At 37.4% G+C, this 21,953-nt stretch overlaps 1 protein-coding gene across 6 annotated transcripts in view; it reads right to left on the bottom strand.

Annotated features, from left to right (window-relative positions):
- Positions 1-21,953, bottom strand: part of SCAPER (S-phase cyclin A associated protein in the ER) — a 345,099-nt gene that overhangs the window by 165,130 nt on the left and 158,016 nt on the right. For all 6 annotated transcript variants that reach the window (XM_073303508.2, XM_073303509.2, XM_073303513.2 and 3 more), the window contains one exon: positions 1,992-2,128. In XM_073303508.2, the coding sequence (XP_073159609.1) occupies positions 1,992-2,128 (137 nt within the window). The remainder of the gene's footprint in view (positions 1-1,991; positions 2,129-21,953) is intronic.

Raw genomic sequence — 21,953 nt, 5'->3', positions numbered from 1 at the left:
CTGTCCCATGTGCCTCATTTCCCACCCAGTCCCCCTCCCCAATTAGTTAATAAGGCCTTCAAATCTACATTTCAGATAAGTTCTGAGCTGGTTTTGAATAGTGACTCCCAACTGTTTGGTGGTCTTAGAACTGGATTATTGTTTGACAAAAATGTGGTAGACATCACATAACTCATTTCATAAAGTATTTCACAACACTGAGACTCCTGCTTCCTCCTCCATTAATCATCTAGTCTAATAAAGCCCACTTTTGTGTTCTGAATATGGGAAACCCTTCTCCCCCACATCAATAATGAGATTTCATGAGAGTATCCAGGTAGTGTTTACCAATATTACAGTGGCTTATTAAGGTGCCAACTGGTAAGCCTAAAAGTAAAGCAGTATCTGTACAGTTAAAATTAATTTGCCAAATGGAGTATAAGCAAAGTATTTTACTAAGGCTTTGCTTTTGCTTTAAATTTTATGGGACAATCTTTGTTCTGTTCTACTATTGGACTGAACCACATATTATATTTTTGCTGAGCCTCTTATGGCTACATTTAAGAATTTATGGTTAAATGTTCAATACAAATTCACAATTATCTTTTCTTTTCGAGGTTAATGACCTAAAATAACAGAAAATTATTTGGCTACTCCTTGAAACTAAAAATATTAATTATCTTGCTTTTCATATATTTCTATTTTTTTAGATTTTGAAGCTTTCAGTGCATATTTCAGTATCCTATTAAATGAAATCTGTAAAATCATACCACATTACTATTAGTGATGTAATTATAAATACTGGTAATATTTTTCAAATATGCTGACTCATGTGACACATTAGAATTCAAGATATACTGACAGAATATTTCAGTTATTGATGCCAACAACAAACAATTGGCTTGATCCTGTTTTCCTGACTTTGGCAAATTTTTCAGTGAATTCACTGGAACTTTTACTTGAGAAAGGAATATACAATTGGACTCCATGAGTACAGTAAATCAGCAATATGAACAACTCCCTACCCCAGCAATCAGAAACTCTGAAGGAAAGTAGACACTGTACTTTCAATACACTCATCTTGTAAAACAGTAAACTCTAATTTGGTGATCATATATAAGATGCCAATGACAAAAAAGAAAAAGGGGAAGGAAAGAACTTGAGGCAACAAGATGGTAAAACACAGAATAAGTGTATCTGTGCAAGATTTCAGTTACCATTATTGCATCGTAGCCATATTAATGAACTATTATTTTATTTAAACTATTGTTTTAACAAATCTATTCAAATAACTTTCTTAGCAAAATTAAAAATAAGAAAAAATATGTTAATGAATGCTTAGAATTTTTTTTAAAAGGTAAATGTAAAGTTTGTTTTAAAAAGGAAATCCAAATTATGATATTCTATTGAAGTTGTGCTAACCTCAGTTGGGGACATTTCAGCTATAAGACAGACACCACAGTTCATGATATAATGATGCCCTGCACATCATTCTGATCTGCAGATGTCACTTTTTAGGCTAATGACAAACTACAGGTCTGACAACTCACTTTCCATTTTAAGATATTTCTAACTTTTTCTTGTTGTGACAGGCAACAAAATTGATTAAATCCAGCCATGGGATTTGACACTACAGCAGGATGGCTTCTATTTGTTGATTACTATTGATTTTCTTTGATACTTCATTTAAAAATCAATAGCTAAGAAGAAAAATAGGCATGGTTTACACATACTTAAACATACTATTGTATTCTGGAAGAGACTACAGTTTTGGCAGGGCACTGGCATCCAATTATGAGAAAAGCTCTTAACAGGTGAAAGCAAGGGCTCCAGATCGATATTCAGTTTTCTTTCTCAATCAGAGAAAGTGGCTATAAATTAGGCTCATCAGTGTTATTTTCAAGACATTTCTGAAGCAAATAACTTTACACTTTTTTTCAGTGTTCCATAGCATTCCTGTTAAAGGACAAAAGATTAAGTTTAGAGAAAAGCTAAAACAATATTAGCATTACCTGGAGTTCATCCGTGCCTTCAACTTCTTTGCCTTCTTTTTTGTTTTTTGCTTCTCCTCTCCATCTTTTAAAGGTTCTGCTGGAACAGAGCTTTCAATCACAATATCAACAATGTACTTCTTCAATGACAGGTGCTCCTGCATAAGACATTGAAATAATATTTTAAAGTAATGGTATTTCATTTTTATAGCATGTGAGAAAAATAAGATTCTGCATCAAAAGAACATCAAAGATAAATATTTTTAAAAAGGTTGAGAAAATGAAGAAACAAACGTTTATGTATAAACTTTTGTTTATATCTTTTCAATGCCACCTGTCCTTTTATAAACCAGTAATATGACTGAATATTTCTGGAAACACTTCCTGATAATTACAAACCCAAGACACACAGACATACCTTTTGGTCAGATCAAACTCAATGAACAAGTAAACATTAGCTCAAGAAAATAAGTTAAAAGCAATCAAAACACACAGTACTTAATTTAAATGACAAGAAAAATACATAGCCATATATGATGTTGATGCTGCAAACACTTACAGCACTGACTTACCTGGTTGTAATTATTACATTATCTTCAACAGGACTCCTCACACACTTAAAATTAAGCACATGCTTCAATGTTTACAGGATCAGGGCCTATATTTGGCAAAACCAGAATTTCTTTCTTTCTAGCTAACTAATAATGGTAATGGGACATTTAATCCATGAATGTTTCTATGAACCAGTGAAAAAGAAGTTTGTTTTAAATTTCTTATAGCAACTAGTGAAGACTGGTTATACCACTCTCAATTAACCAAAAATGTTATTTAATTATTTTATTTTTGGGTGGAAAGCCAATAAAGACGCAGCAAAAAACAAAATAAAGCAATAAAAATATGTTGCTCGTAGCAAAATCTTAGCCACTACGAAAACAACCATAATGCATCTGTTATGGATATCTGTCAATATATCACTAAAATAAATAATTGGTAATTTTGTAACCAATAAAAGATATTAACATTTCCACATACCTAAGGTGCATTTTGAGGTTCAGACAGAAGATTTAGGAACAGATTCAGCCGTGGGATAATCACTGGGGTTCTCTGCATATCTTGTGGTGGCAGGGACCGTAGTATTGGAAAATCTACTTAGAATGGGGCAGCAATGGCACAGAAGTGTCTGCAACCCCTGCTCTGTCTATGATCCTGGCCAGTGTAGGTCCAAAACTTATCAGGATTGGCCAGGATGGGGCACGTCCAGGTCAATCAGAGAATGTGCTGAATGCCTTATGCAGTTTCTGTAAGTGGGATTGTTCACAGTTAGTTAAGGCTGCCCAGGGATCGCAGTGGTGCAAACACTGCTAACTGTCTTCCACAGGTCACTGCCAGTGGGGTACAGCTGTCTCTTCTCCAGCAGGAATGAATTATCTCTTAATGTATTTAACCCTCAAAACATGAGTCATTCAGCCTCGGGCCTTCTTATCTTCTTAATGTCACCTTTCCTTGGTCATTTTCTTTCTGAATTTGATACGTCAAAAATTGGGTCTCTTCTCACCTCACCCTTTCCCAGAAACATTAACCCATCAGCAAATTTTCCCAAGCCTTCTGTCCGTTTCAGAGTATACTATAAAATCTCTTTTTGTTGTCTTCCATGGAAGATTTTCTTTTTGATATCTCTTCTTTCTCCCCAACCTCATCTCTTTCTATTCTCCAATCTTTTTCCTTCATTTGCCTGATCCTTGATTTCTTTTTGTCCCAACTTGTGTGTTCACAGTCAGTAGCAGATCCTTCTCCCACCCTTCTTGCTTAATTGATTCTCTTCATAGCCCCTCTCAATATGCATTTTTTCTCCCAGGCCAACTACTCCTTAATCTTTCTCTAACAAAACAAATAAAACCTATTCCCTAGATTTCTAAGTTTTCCCAATGCTCAATCATGCTCTCTGAAACTTAACTATTGAACCCCAGACCACCCTTGCTCTATCATGCGTACAGATCCTTCCTGTATAATTCTAATATAACCTAAAGACGTACTTGTATTTTTATGTGTAAACTATTACTGGCTGGGAAACATCTTATCATATTTGAGTATAAACATCAAATATTCAGGAAAAAAGTTTGGAAGGAATATAAACACTTCAGGACATAAGCCAATCACTAACTGATGGGGATTACATAGAAATTTTCCTTAGGAGCAAGTTATTCCATTAGGCTCTAATCCAAAACCTAGTGAAGTAAATGGGAGTCCTTCCTTTGACTTCAATGGGCTTTGGATTGGGCTCTCTCTATTTGCAGGGTTTTTCTTGAACTTTCTTTGCAAGCATCTTGCATTGGCCACCATCAGAGGGAATACTGAGTCAGATGGACCACTGGTGTGATTTGATATTTCAATTCTTATGGTCCCACATTAAAATAAGTTTTATTATATTTCATGATTGCATATTCAACTGAGTTAATATTTTCAATTAAATTTGTGGCATTTTTCACTTTTTTTTTTTTTTTACTGAAAGCCTTTTAAAACTTCTTATAAATGTACATACCTAAAACGTTTGAAAAAAAATTGCAAATATAGAAAGTGAAATACATATCAGAACAAGTCCAGTTAGAAAAATAAAAAAACCTGTTTTCTACACACCATTTAATAAAATTAATCCCAACTCCAAAATTTTTGGTGCTGTGAGGGAGAGCAAAATTATTCCAAAAAGGTTAACATATAATAAAAAAAATCAGCCTTTAAAGTACCTCAAGAACATACCCTATAAATATAAAGCGGCCAATTATGGGTTTGCCACAAACTCCAGTTATGGGTGGTGCGTAGTTACACTGCTCCAGGAGCAGACCTGAAGCAGATTCTGAGTCACCATCTGCCTCACCGTTCTCCCTGCTTCAGAAGAGACATATGCTGTGCCAGCATTAGAGCTGGTACAGTAAATGTCCTCAGTGCACTGACTAGCATGTTGAAAGGTGGAGCCAAGGTATGGGTGGTGGGTGGAGGGGAGTAACAGTGTACCTTATACTCATTTACTACCATTTGCGTGTACACAGGACAGATGTCAATCTGAAAAATAATTCATAACATTTCTACAGTTCCTGTTAACCCATGTTTAATTCAACACTTCACAACATCATTGGTGGCTATGGATAAAAGATGTATTTCCTTCTTTCCCCCAACTGTGGCATTTTTTATGTACAGAAAATCTAGTTTAGTTCATTTTAGAGTTTTTGTATCTCCCTCTGAGTCCAGTTGCATTTATGGGGCTCAAATCTTCATTGTGTTCTAACCCATATACTTTCCTCCAGCAGCAAAAAGGATCCAGAAATGTAACTGAACCAACCACTGGAGAATTAATAGTTCTGGCATGGAGGGGAAGATAAGGGTGTGTCTCTCCAGGAAAAAGGGAATGGGTAATTATTTTGTCCAACAATTTAAAAACCTGATACCAATGCAGATATGATCTCATCAAAGCTGACAACCTTCTTCTTCTCTGAATTAACTTTTCTGGCCACATAAGATCAAAGCTCTGGCCTACCAACATAATTCACTGTATTAAATGAAATAATTCATGCTAAGGTTTAAGACCTCAACACTTTACCAAATTATTCTAAACTTTGTTAATTTTGTTTAAATGGTGAGAAAATATTCACCATTTACAGAGTTATAATTTATTGAAAGGAATGTTATTTGTCTTTCATACTCAAATGTGCATTTCAGTGAAACAACTCCAGTCACCCTGTAAGCTACAGTTTTCCTCCTAAGAGCAGCCTCATTGTGAGATAGCTCAGTTTTTATCAAATGTCATGCATGAAAAGTAAATATCATAACACATATTTTGCTTTAACAATAAAAAAAGCAAAATGTTTATTTTAAGTAATTCACACAATCCAGAAGGTTATTTTAATTGCTGTACAGAACATCTTATGAATAGCGTGGTCCAGGGAATGGGAATAATAGGTTGAGCATAGCAGTTCTATTGCAAGTGTTCCCAGTTTTGTAAGAATTGTCCATTGAGCACTGTAGTGAAGTGACAACTCACCAGCACAGCGCCTCCTGCTGGTCATCCGGGAATTAGCTCTTTCCAGCCTTCGGCGCACCCTCTGCAGGCCAGTGTCTCACCTGCCACTGGCCCCCGTGTCCCTTCTGGACCCTGCTGCCCCTTTACCTCGGGGTTCTGCCCCAGCAGTACCCCCACGCTCTGGGTCTCCCCTCCCAGGGGAATCCCCAACCCTCTAAACTGACCTTGCCTCAGTGGCTACTGCCAGTCACCATCTAGCCCCCACTCACTGGGGCAGACTGCAGTCTGCAATTGCCACTCATCATTGGCAAGGGGTTAGGACCTGCTGCCTTTGCCTATCCTCAGGCCGCCCCTCTACAGCCCCAGTACCTTTTCATAGGCCTTCATTAAGGCCTGCAGCCTGGGGGTTTACCAAGCTGGAGCTCTCCAGCTCCCTTGCCCTATTCCCCAGGACTGCTCCAGCTCAGGTAGTTTACTCCCAGGCAGCTAGCCCTTCCCACTCCAGGGCTAGAGTGAGACTCCTTTGCTTCTGGCCCACAGCTCTCTTATAAGGGCTAGCTGGGCCCTGATTGAGCTACACAATCAGCTTCCCCCAGCTATTCTCAGTCCCCTTATTTCCAGCCACAGCCCTCTTCAGGGCTGCTTTTACTATTGGCTGCCCAGGGAAGTCCTCTCCCAGAGCTGTTTTAACCCCTTCAGGGCAGGAGCAGGGTGACCACCCCACTACAAGCACCAATAGCTTTCTTTGAAAACCATAGTGTGTGCATATACACAAGATCTGCCACCTTCAAAAGGACATGTGGAAATCAGTAACAATTCAAACTGGATTTTCATACATTAAGAAGGAAACCCCATCACACAGATCCTCTGCCATTTATAAATATGACCTTAATTTAAATTTCCATTGCTGAATAACATCATCTGAGATAATACCTTCTTTTGATTCTTCCAGAATGTCTTTGGGCTTGTCAACATGAGAAAACTGTACTGATTTAACGAAATTGGTTTAAAAACTGATTTACTTAAATCAGTGCAACGCCCCTGACTGGTCACTCTTATTTCAGTTGACGAGTGCCTTAAACTGGTTTAGCTTAAGTTATGAGGAATTCTGCATTTATCTTCTGTATTTAATAAGGTCTTGTAGAAAAAAATAGTATTTGATCATGTAAATTAAAGCATGCATCATAATACAGATGCACAAGGGGGCTGAATTAAGGTTGCAAAGACAATCATAAACTATCATTTCCTAACTTTCAAAAATTTGGCTTTTGCAACCAAAATGATAACTCTTTAATGTAATTTTTAATGTAATTTCCTAGGTTATTTTTTAAAAAGAAAAAAGTAAAAACAAATTCTATTATCAGTAACATGTGACCCAATTATTTGTATAATTCTAGATCTACTTCTGCTTCAAAATGTGATTAAAATATATATTCATACGCTCCAGAAGTCACTCAAAAGTATTTTTATTGCAACTACTAGAAATCTCAGATCCCCATATTGCATCGTACCTGCTTGAGCTGATTAAAGCAAAATTTAATTTGAGCTAATCAGTCTAAGGCAAGGAGGAAGATGAAATTAACTAGATGCATCAATTTCAGTTTCTATATTATTTGTATTACATTTATTAATATAGTAAGGCTTCTCTATTTTTTGCTTCTTGTATGGTACTGTACACATTTTGAAGGATAAAATAAATGAGAAACTGCTTACTTATTATTAAACCTTGAAAATTATCAGAATCATAATCAGAAGATGTCCTGTCCTTTTTTAAAATGTCATTAAAAACTGAAATAAAAATAAATAAAATTGAAACTAATAAATAAAAACAACTAGAGGAAAAAACATTCTGTGCCTAATTCTATAGCAATACAGATAGTATTTTCCAGAAAACAACGGATCATATTTTCTCTTACTTGTTCAGGAAAAATGTATGCCTGTTAAAAACTAAATAAATCTTTGTGACATTTCCTGGAAAAAGGCTGTTTAATTTTTGTAAAACATTACAGTACAATCTAGCCTAGCAAAATCAAAATAAGGCTTGAAGTTTCTATCTTAAATCATATGTATGCAAAGTGAATATTAAACCAATATTATGAGTAAGAAATCAAGCACACCAGTCTCAGGAAATTCTAAAAGGTAAGTAATGCAATGTTAAGCTGGTCATACTGCTCATCCTGTGTATATTATGGTACATACATTTAACAAAAGAAAAATTAATATATTTAGGGTTATATATATTTTTCAGTGCTTTGTCATTCTTGATTATACAAGCAATATGATTTCTGTCACTTCCCTACAGTATAATATTCCACTCACTAACAGGTCTCATTATTTGGATGTTTCCCCTGATTTTCAAGCTTGAATATTCTTTTCCTAAATTTCACCCTATTAATTTTAGCTATACCCCTGTAAACATCCCTGAAAAGGGAAAAACCAGTGGCCTGCAACTCTGCTTCCCTGAGGATGTTTCGATAGGATTTGCCCTCTTGAGTCTCAGTTCCCTAGCACAAGAGTGGCAAAACTCCTCAAACTCCTGATGACTTGGTCTTGAAGGGAAGCAATAGAAGGGTGGAGCAGGAGTCAGTCTCCAGTGCTGTGTATCAAACTCTCACACCCACTGCCCTTCTAGTCAGTTCCTGACTGTTGTGGTGAAAGGAAAGGTGACTTAAGATCCTTCAGCTTCTGCTAGTGTTCAGAAGGCATAAGCATCATATACAGGGAGAAGCCTGCCATCAGTGTTGAACCAACTCTGTGGCCACAAGTCTCATCAATGCGTCTCTATGGCCCCATGGCTTGCTGATGTCAATTTTTTTCATTTTAAGAAAACTAAGGATCTTACTTGGTATATTGCTGTTTTGCCACATTAGACATGGAGACATCCAGTGCCTGGCACATTCTTGGGTGTTTGATTAATAAAATAAACAACAATGAGAATTATAACAATTTTAGTAGGATATCTCAACTTTTAAAACTGTTAATTAATATATTTTACTATCATAATTTCTTCTAATTACGCCATCTCATACAAGTCACAGTGGCAAGACAATTATATCTTCTGTTATTCATGAGGTTTTAAAAATTATTTGAAAGATTAAACTTTTCTAACTTATGACTCTACAGGTGTGGAACTGATTCGTGTGTTTATCAGACCTACAATCAATTTACTTGTACCCATAAAAGTGACAGTAGGAGCAAAATGAAGCTAATTCTCTATTTTGAAACAGACAGCAAATAAAATAAAAGATCAGGCAATCTTCATTCAGATATAAAATGAGAGTAAACCACCTGTCCCCATGCCACTCAATGACAATTACAAACACAGATTTCTGATAGGTGGGAATGATGAATGAGACAAAGCCTTGTATCGCCTTTGCAGGGTCTAATGTCTCTTTCCTGATCTAATCTATAGCTTAATAGATGACTCAAAGAGAACTACAGAGTTCAACAAGCTTATTCATTTATCATCTTGTGAGGGCCAAAAAAGGTCTCAGCTGTCAATAGCACAACATGGGATGGCTACAAAACATGCTGTACAAATGAACTCAAGCACCTTAGCAGAGTATGTTTCTCAGAGTTCTCAACTTTCAATTGTGGCAGTCTGGATTAATATCAAACTTCATCCTTACAGCTGATTAAAATAAAACTAGAGTAATAACAGCTTGTGTCACAAATAACTGTCACTTCTTGAAGGTACAGATCAAAGTGTAGGATTATTGCATTAGGCAGATTTAGCACCTTTCAGGTGTGAAACAAGTACAACTAATAGCTCAGATAGTATTGAATAACAATACTCTGTGACCCAGCAGCAGTTATATCATGCTTCAGAACAGAATAAGAATATTTCCTCTAAGGTCCTGCCAAACTTGTAATATTTGTATGAAACAATGTAATTTTAAAGTCCACATAACCACACTAAATCATATTAAGTCTGCAATCCTGAAAACAATTAGGCATGTAACTTTAGTTGTATGAGTATTCCACTGAAGTCAACGGGATGATAGAGAGATATATATACACCCGCCCCCTCCCCAATTTACTTGCTAAGTACTGCATAGGGCCCAATCTTTCAAACACCTATGCTTATCAGCGTGTGTGTGTGTGTGTTTGAAAGATTGGGCCCTACACAGTACTGTACTTAACAAGTAAATTGGACTAATCTTAAAGTTTTTACTTTAGCAATCAATATTTACATTATGGAGTCCCACAGTTTGATCTCTAATCAAGACAATACATGGTAATTGTTTGGAATTTTATTTACTTCTTGCCAAAAACACTTCTTTAAGTAAATGTTAGATGTAATAAGAGATATACTTACTTACCTACCTATCTTACATGGGCGTTGTGAGGATTAATATATGTTTTCTACAGCAATACAAGGGTATAAAGGACTACAGGGCGGATTCTGCAACGGAGAGATGATGAGTGCCCCAAGATCCTGGTGCATCAATAAATCTCCAGCCCTTTGCAGAATCAAGCCAGTATAAATTCTGTGATTATGTTAAAAATATTTTCAAATGAAATCTTATGCTATTAAGATTGGTGTTCACATCTACTTAAAATTTGATGTTGCTACCTGTTTTATAATTTTAATGTCACTGATGTGAATTCTATCTGCACGCATTCTCAAAAGTACCAATGCGATCTGGAAACAAGGGCTATAAATAAGTAAAAATAATTACCATTTCCCACCCCGAACAAAAGACTGAAACATTCTACAAACATTATGGTCAGGTTCTGCCTTCCTTACACACACTTAGTATCTTATTCTGCAAGTAATCCTATTGAAATCAATCAACTCTGTTTTACTTTAAATCTGGCCAATACACTTTTTTACTCAATATTCTTTTGTTAGTGTCTGTTCAACAACTCAATAGACTAGAAACACTCCTGTTTCTTTCTAAGGACTTTTATACAATTTTACCAAAGTTATGGTAGGAACAGATGATTTTAAAAAAATGTAAGGTATACTGTATCGCAAAGTGTTTTCATTTGTATGCCACTACTCTCAGTGCTCTTCAAGATCACATTACATAATAGTTTTGATGTCCACACCCTGGGAATAAACAGAAAGGCTTCAGCATACTTATTATGACTGAATTCTTCATAAGAAGGAAATGATGAAAGTTTCCCTCACTTTCAGTCCTCTGGCCATTTTGGAAATTAATCACAAACAAACAGATCACAAAAATCACAGATTTTCACAAGAGGAAAATCAAGAGATTATAGTAAAATTACATACTGTTTTTTAAAAATAATCTGTTATAAAATCTCTGGGCTTGATCCTGACTTCCTTACTTTGGCAATGCTCAATAAAATTGATGGGTTGCGCAAGTGGAATAGCTTGAGTGAGAGGTTGAGGACTGGTCTTATGATGGGATAAGAAGATTGTTTTAAAACGTTAGATCTGATTTTTTTTGAAAAAACAAACACACACACACACACCCGACTACCTTTTTCATTTAAACAAATTTTAAAAATATTAGTAAGTTTGGTATTTTTTCTTTTTGGGTATGCACTTATATAATTTTGCAATTTACACATTTAGCAATTTTGTAATTGTATTTGAGGTATTGTATTTTCATGTTTTATTATCTAGGTCTTAAGTTGCAAGGTTTAGATTTATCTATTCAATTTTATTGTGGTATTCTTTTCAGTTAATTTTCTTTGTGGTTTTTTTTTTATAGCTGTGAGTACAAGTTATGTTCCCTCTTAGATTTTGAAGGGTTTCAGAGTAACAGCCGCGTTAGTCTGTATTCGCAAAAAGAAAAGGAGTACTTGTGGCACCTTAGAGACTAATAAATAAATAAATAACAAATAAATTGGTTAGTCTCTAAGGTGCCACAAGTACTCCTTTTCTTTTTTAGATTTTGAAGGTAACTGAAGAGGTGTCTACAAAAGGGATTTTTGCACAGAATTTTCCACTAATATTAACACTGATTCATCAAAAGCTTTGGAAGCCACTGAACGTTTGTTTACACTAGGGCTCCATTGGGGATTTGTTTTGCAAAATTCCCTATGGCAGACAATACCTACAAAGGTAGGCACTAACTTCACATAAGGATCCAAAAACCATCATCACCCCTAACCCCTTTGTCCCACCCTTCCGAAGGAAGGAAGGAAGAAAATAAAAGCATAAGGGACAAGGCGATGACAAAGAAATCTATATACATCTAAATGGAGACTAAATTGGTGTAACTTTTTTTTCCAGACCCCTCAAGGTGTACGTTACAACAGCTTTGACTGTTAGATTGACAGCCACTTACCAATGTGTAATCTACCCCTGCATTTGGCCCAGTGTTTCAGACGAAACTGACATAATTTACAGGTGAAGGGATGACAGAGAGGAAAAGCAACCAATAATTACAATAAATACATAAATTATAAAACAAATATAAAATCAATGTAATGATGGATTGGGGCCTTATATAATAAGCATAATGATGTTTTAATGCCCACTGGATTAATAAATTATCAGGATGACTCGAGTCATGAACAGAGACCCACAACATGTTCTCTTTGTAATGTGCAAAAGTGTAAAAAAAATATTTTAAAAATTGCATCATCCTGCAGTGTAAGCTTTAGAATGTTTTTAAATGCTGCAATTTCAGGACCTGATGCCTTAAACTGAAAGAATTCTACTAGGATTGCAATAAAAAATCATAGACTAGAAGAATTAGACATAAATAAGTAAGACAGACCAACTGATCCACAGAGAAATTCCCTCCCCGCTGTTCAGACTTTCAATCATTGGCAGTTTTGTAACTTTCCAAAATGCAGCAGATGTGCCTTGTCCACAAACTGCATGAGAAACTGAGTTGACAAAACCATTACTGCTAAAACCAGAAGAGGTTAAGGTCACCCAAGAAATCACATGCCTGCTGGATATCGCCTTCTCTGATGCTAAAGTGCTGCATGAAACTGAACAACTATCCAGTGAATTTCAGATCTAGTAGCTATCAGGCTTTCAGCTGATCAGGCACTTCTCATAGGCAGGTATTCTTCTCCACACAATCCCCCCTCCCCCACTTTTTATTTCATATATGAAAAGTTATATTACAGTTATTACGGTATTACTAATATTATTTGATGCAATCACATGATTCTGTTAGAATCCAAATAATATACAATTACAAAACTTCTCTATAAAAAAATGAAGTAAGTACTACAAAATGTGGAGACATTATATATTCAAGTAGGATGCAGTTCAGATGAATTAAACCATATCATAACCCAGATTCTGACCCTTGTTCGTTCATGTGAAATACAGCAGCTGGAGAATAAACTTTCCAAGTAACAGTCACTTCATACAATACATGATAGCAACCCAGGCATTTACTGACAACTGGCAATGGCCACTATCTAGAAAAACTGCTGATTAATACTGGGTGTTGACCTACAGTAGGCTGTTAAATGTATTTTGTGTCATAATGGCGTTCCATTACTCCTGAGAGACTATTTGATACAATAACCCCATCACCCCCACAAAAAAAATCTCCCAAACCAAAAAAAATCCCATCAACCTGAAAACTGAATAAAGACTGTCCACACATAATACACAGTAGATTCACCTTTGATATTCATTTATGTCTCCTATTGGCGTTGAAGAGAATTATGCATATGCATAGGAAGATTATTATATTCTTAAGTGTCGACCAAGTCAACTGAAGTGAAAGTTCAATTATTATATTGTGTATTAGAAATAATTCTATTTATAATCAATCAATCTAGCTTTTGAAAAAAAGACAACGTTAATGAATAACATTGCTATTTAAAGCAACATCAGGAAAACAAAGTGTCAAAGTTGAACTGATATGGTAAAGCAAAGTCAGGATTAATACAAGTATAATATTTTCACATGAATTTAAACAACCAGAGCTGTTCTGAGCTGTGGCAGTACCAAGAGCAGTAACAGATAATAAAATGTCATCTCCTGATGGCTGAGTAGGGCTTCCATGAATAGCTTGGTGTTGTTGAATAGCACATGGACTAAGTTGCATCTGGAGTAGGCCTTCTGGCCTGACAGGCATTACAGGATTAATACTTGAGGCTCCTAAGAGGAGTCTATTGGTGTGCCAAGGAAGTAAATAGAGGGCACTGAAGACTTCACAGATGAACCCGCCCAAAGGGTGCATCTTCTATCTGATCTTCCACTAGCTGGAGAAGACTCCTTTACCTCCATGATGTACATGGTCCTAACAGTAACTAAAGCTGACCAGAAAAGGGATCCTGCAAAAGCTGCCAAGGCAGGGACTACTGATAAAGAAAGAGCATCTGGAACAGGCAAAGTAGCAAATGACAGTTGTACGCAACACTGAAAAGCCACATTACGTTGTGATTTGTGTGTCCAATTTTGCTGATCTAAATGCACCTTATATGAACTAGAATTTGAATATGTAAGTAGTGCTGGGCCTTTAACAAGCAGACAATTCTTTCTACCTCTCCCCCATATTAATAAATAAAATCTTTAAATGTTATTTAAAAATCTCACTGTGAAAGTCAGTGTTTTAACGATATTTTAAGTATTTAAATAAATTTTAAAAATATATCGAACTACAGCACATATAGTATTTATCTTCTGAATTAGAAAAGTGTCAGGAAATCAACAAAAATAGCAAATGCACTTAAAATTATTAGAAATAGTAGTAGAGGAAATCGGAGTAATTTACATAACTAGCACTTCATCTTATTTCTATGCTGAAGAATCAAGACATGCCAACATCCTCAACATATATTTTATCAAAATTTTCTTAGGATGCATGTCTTTATTTTTCATTAATATATACCCTTTCAGTGTTGCATTACTGAGGACAAAAGTCTGATATTCTCACTTTCGGCTTTTCTAATATTTGACTGCCAAACACGAACGAAGAGATGGTGAGAATTAGCATGCAGATCTAAAAAAAGAAGTGATGGGCACAATAACAAATTATAGATCCCCTTTCTACAGGTATGTTTAGGGACAAATTCAGTGCAGCTAGGCAGTGGGAGGTGTAACACAAGCTAAGCTGACTATATTTCAGAAGAAATAATCCTCTAAGAGGCAGAGGTTTCCCACCTCCACCTTCTGTTGAGGTTTCTATGGCCAAGGATGGCAGAAAAATTAAAGCTGTAGTTTGCACCAGCACCCTGAAGGAATTCCACTGATATGAGCTTCTCCACAGACTCACTGTATGAAAAAAACAACTTTTGACTGTCCAGTCTATGCCTCCTGTTCAGGTAGCACTTCAGTACTTCCTAGGTCTCCAAGTATGCATTTAGGCATGTGCACCCACACAGGAACAGCAGCCACACCTTTCTGCAATGGTTTATGCCACCGTACGCCACTCCTAAATTTGGCTTATGGTGTATAAACTCTATTTACATAGCTGTGTGACAAATTCTGAAGAACTGCAATTTAAAACATTATATTGCAACAAAAATATATAAAATGATTCATGAATTGTTGATACAGAAGGACAAAAATAAATACAGAAACACATATAAAGTGCCTAAAACACAGGATACCACATTTCATAAAAGTTGGGCCATGTTTATGTTTGGGCCTTATGGAAAAGGACAAAGCGACACACATTAATGCATGTACTTTTAAACAAAGACATTTTAAAATCACTTGGTAAAGTCATGATAGAGGATTGAGCCAGCAAATAACTAACTTGAAAAATATTTATGGTAGGACTATTACTTATATAGCAATGTATATTCAAACAGAATTGTCAATAAGTAAAATGTACTAAACAAACATAACCCCAGAAACAGGAGAGTTTCTGGCCCAAAGGCCTTTTACTCTAAAAGAATCAAAACAAAAATTAGAAGAGTGTTATTCTTTTATGGAATGTTTCATGGGACAAGACTTATTTAAGGATTTATCCTTAGGGTCATATTGTATCTGGAGATTCTCAAGGTGAGCAAGGCAGAAAGGGAGAAGTATTAAGAGTCTTGCATCTGCTGCAGAAAGGCAGCAACAATTGAATTTCTTATATTCCTAAGCACAGAGACTGCTCCCTAACACTCTTGGTGCACAAACTGCCTCCTAAAAATGAAAATAAAGCCAGGGAAGAAGTGGGCTATGGGGCCCCCCCAGCCACACAAATTGGCTGGGCCTGGAGGGTGGGCAGTGCCTGCAGAGCATTCTCCCAATGTATGACACAAAGGGCATACTTCTCCTGTGCACCAGGATCTCTGGATTATACACTATGCACTAGCACCAAAGAGGGCTGTCAAATGCCACAATCTGGCCCTGAATATATATATGTTTGACCAATATGTATGTTTGACCTTTCTGACATAAAGTACATTTTCCATCTAATGTAATATACTGCATAGTTAGCTTATTTCCATTATGCATGAGTTAGCCAGTTCAGATAAATTGACATTGCTCCCACTACTGGATCTTCACCCAAAACCCAAGCCAAACTGACCCTTTTTTGGAAATTGAAAAAGTTTAATTTTTTTTCTCCCATTATTTTTCATTTTCATTCCCCTCGGGATTCAGGCTACGATCAGAAGCTGAAGTGCCAGTGTGTTACTTCCAGCCTAACTTGAACCAGAAAGTTTGGAAATAAAAAGGCATTCTTACAAGATTTCTACTCCAATTCTGCAGATACAGGAGATTTGGCGAAGTATCTGACTTTGGATGCTCATCTGAACCCTATCTCTAAGGCTTTCAAATTGTGGTTTTTATGCTATGTCTTGGCTCAATGTTATAGCTAACCAAACTAGAAAGATAAGCAAGAAATAATATTTATTACCCTAGAACACAATCATGGCGCTGTCTGTAATTCTTCATCTATATTATAACCAATCATCAGAAAATTGGTTTTAAAAACTGTTACAAAGTATAAATGTACATTTCAGAAAATCAGTACCAATTCTGAAGTTCACATCTGTACTTTGGATTAAAATATATAGTACCTTTACCTGTTTCAAAATAAACTGTAATTCCAGAAAATAAAAAAGTTTTCCATATTTATTACCCATGTCAGGAGGAACAGTCCCTAACTTGTGTATAATCACTTAGAGCATATATTTGCCAAATTTTAAAGGGGTCTTTAAAGTATACTTTTAAATCATACTATCACAAGAACATTTGTTCTTGATTTTATTACATATTTAAATAAAACTTCCCAGTATTCCTTATTTTTTCACATAACCTAGCATCATATTTAACATTGCACATCCATGCTGAAAGGGACCAAGACTTATTTCAAATGCAAAATCTAATCTGCAACGTTATAATCACTGATGGCTTGAAACATTAAAGTTTATTAAAACTGGACCGTAAAGTAGAACTGCAATCAAATACTGTATCTTAATGCCACAAACTAGAATATACTTGAGAATCCGGAGGAGATTCAAAACAAATAAGCTATTTTACATAACTGATTTATAAGAAATATGGAAATCTCCTATGTGTGCAGGAATGGCCTATAAATCAATGAATCATAGGACTGGAAGGGACCTCAAGAGGTCGTCTAGTCCAGTCCCCTACACTCATGGCAGGACTAAGTATTATCTAGACCATCCTTGACAGATGTTTGTCTAACCTGTTCTTAAAAATCTCCAGTGATGGAGATTCCACAACCTCCTTAGGCAATTTATTCCAGTCCTTAACCACCCTGACAGTTAGGAAGTTTTTCCTGATGACCAACATAAACCTCCCTTGCTGCAATTTAAACCCACTGCTTTTTGTCCTATCCTCAGTGGTTAAGAAGAACAAATTTTCTCCTTCCTCCTTCTAACAACCTTTCATGTACTTGAAAACTGTTATGTCCCCTCTCAGGGCTTGTCTACACTACCCACCGGATCGGCTGGCAGCAATCGATGCAGGGGGTGCGGGGGGGGGGTGTCAATTTATCACGTCTAATATAAATCGACCACTGAGAGGTCTCCCGTCGACTCTGGTACTCCACCAGAATGAGGAGCACAAGCCGAGTCGACGGTAGAGCGTCAGCTGTCAACTTACCGCAGTGAGGACACTGCGGTAAGTAGATCTAAGTACGTCGACTTCAGCTACGCTATTCACCTAGCTGAGTGGCGTATCTTAGATTGACCCCACGCAGTACTGTAGACAAGTCCTCAATCTTCTCTTTTCCACACTAAACAAACCCAATTTTTTCAATCTTCCCGCATAGGTCATGTTTTCTAGCCCTTTAATCATTTTTGTTGCTCTTCTCTGGACTTTCTCCAATTTGTCCACATGTTTTCTGAAATATGGTGCCCAGAACTGGACACAATACTTCAGTTGAGGCCTAATCAGTGCGCGCTGTATAGCAGAAGAATTACTTCTTGTGTCTTGCTTAGAACACTCCTGCTAGTACATCTCAGAATGATGTTTGCTATTTTTGCAACAGTGTTACACTGTTGACTCATATTTAGCTTGTGGTCCAATATGACTCCCCAGATCCCTTTCTGCAGTACTCCTTTCTAGGCAGTCATTTTCCATTTTGTATGTGTGTAACTGATTATTCCTTCCTAAGTGGAGTACTTTGCATTTGTCCTTATTGAATTTCATCCTATTTACTTCAGATCATTTCTCCAGTTTGTCTAGATCATTTTGAATTTTGATCCTATGCTCCAAAGCACTTGCAACCCCTCCCAGCTTGGTATCGTCCACAAACCTTATAAGTGTACTCTCTGTGCCATTATCTAAATCATTGATGAAGATATTGAACAGAACTGGACCCAGAACAGATCCCTGCGGGACCCCGCTCATTATACCCTTCCAGCTTGACTGTGAACCACTGATAAGTACTCTCTGGGAATGGTTTTCCAGTCAGTTATGCACCCAGGAAGGTACATCTCTCCCCATATTCCCTGAGATCAGAAAGGAAGTAGGAGTATGTAGAGGTGTGCCTTCCATGAGAATTAGAAATCAGTTTGTTGGATGTGAATATGCCCATCCTCAAGACCACTAATGCAATCTGAGAACTGGCATGAGACTAAAGAGACACTGGGGAGGAGGGCACTGACAGCATTACCTAGGTGCAGGGACAAGTGGGATGGAAAGGGGAAATGAGAGTACAGCTGGCCCTGCTAGCATCAGCAGTTCCACTATTGTTGATGACTCAGGGAACATTTAAGCAGATCCAAGCCAACCACAGGCTGGGCTGCTAGCACTGATCTATCACAGTTAAAGACACATCCAATAAACAATCTTACTTTTATGGTACAATTTGCCAGTTGCTGCTCAAAGTACAAAAAGATTAAAATTGATGTATAAAGTACTGAGAAACACTATGCAAACTGGATCCCAGAGCAAAGTTTATAATTAACCAATAAGGCAGGACAGCTTCTTGCAGAACAGGTGTATTCACAGTTGGACTGAAGAAGCCAAAGATCTCTTGTGTTGAAAAAGCTATCAGACTGAGCTATCTGAGAGACACAAACAACAATGGACGACACATGCTTTGCCTAATTCGTTTATCAAAATAAAGCAAGTCTCTGAAATACCCTTCCTTACTTCCCCCCAAAACTGAACCAAACAAAAAAAACCAAATAAACCCTGAGCCAAAGTTCTGGCCTCCAAGACTGAGGAAAGCCAAAACAGAGGATCCAGGATGGCTTGTCATTTGCTCACAGTCTAATTCCTGCCTATATAGGGATTCTGAGATACACAGCTTACTTCCACAGAATGCTTCAGAATGAAGCAATGGGAGAGAAATAATACAAACCCCTCAGAGAGCACATGGCTAACTAACCCTCTGACAGCAACAAGGATTTGAAGCCATTTAATAAAAACCAAAATAAAATCTGAAACTCAGCTAGTTGGACATCTCCATCTGCTAGAGATAAGAACTTAAACTGGTGTACTCAAGCACATCAGTTCCCTTTAGAGGGGGTTGAAATCTGTTACCTGTCCCCATGAGCTGGTAGAAAGTCATGTGTCTGTACTGCTGATTTGGGATGTTGGAGAATTTTAATTTCAATTTTAAAAATGTAATTCTTTATTCTTTCAAAATACATTTACCAACCTAAGACTGTGGTTCCTCAAGATACTGAAGTCAGTGCACGCCTGCACCCCATGTACACAATACCATTTTTTTTTTCAGTTAGCAGCGTCTGGCAGGGCTGCACCTGTTTCTCCTCATCCTCCCATACAAGGATATAAAACTTAGGGTGGCCCTCCCTCAGTCCCCTTGCCCTTCGAAGCCCGTGGCAGCTGGGAACTCCAATAGTGCCAAAAGAGGGTGAGTTGTGGGATCCATATTGACTACAACAGCTTGAAGACCACAGTTACTGTAAGGTAAGTAACTGTATTTTCTTCTTTGAGTATGTGTCAGTATGGATCCCAGTCTAGGTGAATGACAAGCAATACCCTCCCGTGGAGAAGGGAGAGGAGTCGCAGCCATATCAGTAGAATAGTGACTAGAGCTCAGCCTTTCTGAAACCACCACCTGCTCTGGCCAAAATATCTAGCACATAATGCTTCACAAGTGGCTGCCTTACAAATCCCGGCAACTAGTACATTTCTGAAGCAGGCCAAAGGTGCTGTCTGAGCACTTATGGAGTATACCCTGATGTTTGTAGAAAAATCAGCAAAGAAAACTGGCAACAGGCGGAGCTACAGTGAATAATCCACTCTAACAATCCGCGAGAAGAAACTGTCAGACCTTTAGACTAACCTGAGATGGGTATAAAGAGGTAGGGAGAGAATCTGAGAAGTTTTGTCTTGTTCAGGTAGTACAGCAGGGTCCTGGAAACATCTAGAGAACGGAGTTTCTTTTTTTCTTCAAAGAGGAGTTTGGTTTTGGAATGACGACCGACAAGACGACTGATTGGTTCAAATGGAATTCCAATACTACCTTTAGAATGAGTTTAGGATGTGGTTTCATTATCACTTTGTCTCCACCGAAAGTCATATACAGCAGTCCAGCCATGATGGCTTGGATCTTGCTGATTCTTTGGGACAATGTAATGGCTATTAGGAAGGCCATCTTGACAGTGAGATGATATGAGGAGCATTCTGAAAGAGGTTTGAATGGGGGTTCCATGAACCATAAGAGGACTATGTTGAGATCCCAGGTCTCTAACTGGGTGGCAAAAATGCATAAGTCCCTTGAGAATTCTTGCCACTGTGGGGTGTGAAGACTGATTGTGACTGAACCACTGCATGGTATGCAGAAATTGCAGCTTTTATCCCCTTGACCTTCAGGCAGTTAAATGCATGGTATTCTTGCCTCAGAAATAGTATGTAGTTTACAGCCTTTGGTATTGGAGCCTTGACCTAGTCCATATTATTCCCGGATGCCCATATGGAAAATCTTTTCCATTTCATGACATAGGTTTTCTGGGAAAGGCTTTTCTGCTTTAAGCAAGAATTTCTTGAACATGTTTGGAGCACTGTCTGTTGCTGCTGCTGATCCAGCCAGCAAGTGCAATGATCGGGGGTCAGGATGCAATATATGGCCCCGATTCTGAGACACTATGTCTTGACAGATGGAGAGGTGGATGCAAAATTGATTGGATAATTTAAGAAGAGTGGAAATATAGACAACTGGGACACAATTCTAAAACCTTTACTCCCACTGAGTACGGGTTGCAGAATCAAGCTCATCATCAAAAAGGTCTCCGGGAAATGAAAGCCTTTCAACATATAACATAGCCTTGAACGATCAACTGGTGACAAAAGAGCTTGAAACGAAGACTATGTCTACACTGCAGAGTTTTGCTGCGAAAAGGTATGCCATTTTAATTAAAGTGCTTTAATTAAACTGCTGTTGCATGTCCACATTATGCTCCTTGTGTCGGCAGAGTGCATCCACACTAGCAGCTCTTGCATCCGCACAGTAAGAGAGCAGTGCACTGTGGGTAGCTATCCAACTGTGCAACTGGCTGCAGAGTGCTTTAGGAAGAGTTTGCAATGCCTCATGGGGCAGGTACAGCGTCACATGATGCAGGTTTCTCAATCCCAATGTTCCATGGGCATCTACTAGACTGAAAGCTGCTTTTCAACTGAAGTGTGTGTGTGG

Source organism: Lepidochelys kempii, chromosome 10 (assembly GCF_965140285.1).
Source record: "Lepidochelys kempii isolate rLepKem1 chromosome 10, rLepKem1.hap1, whole genome shotgun sequence".
NCBI lineage: Eukaryota > Metazoa > Chordata > Testudines > Cheloniidae > Lepidochelys > Lepidochelys kempii.
Note: the sequence above shows the minus strand (reverse complement) of the source record. Positions and strands in the feature narration are given on the sequence as shown.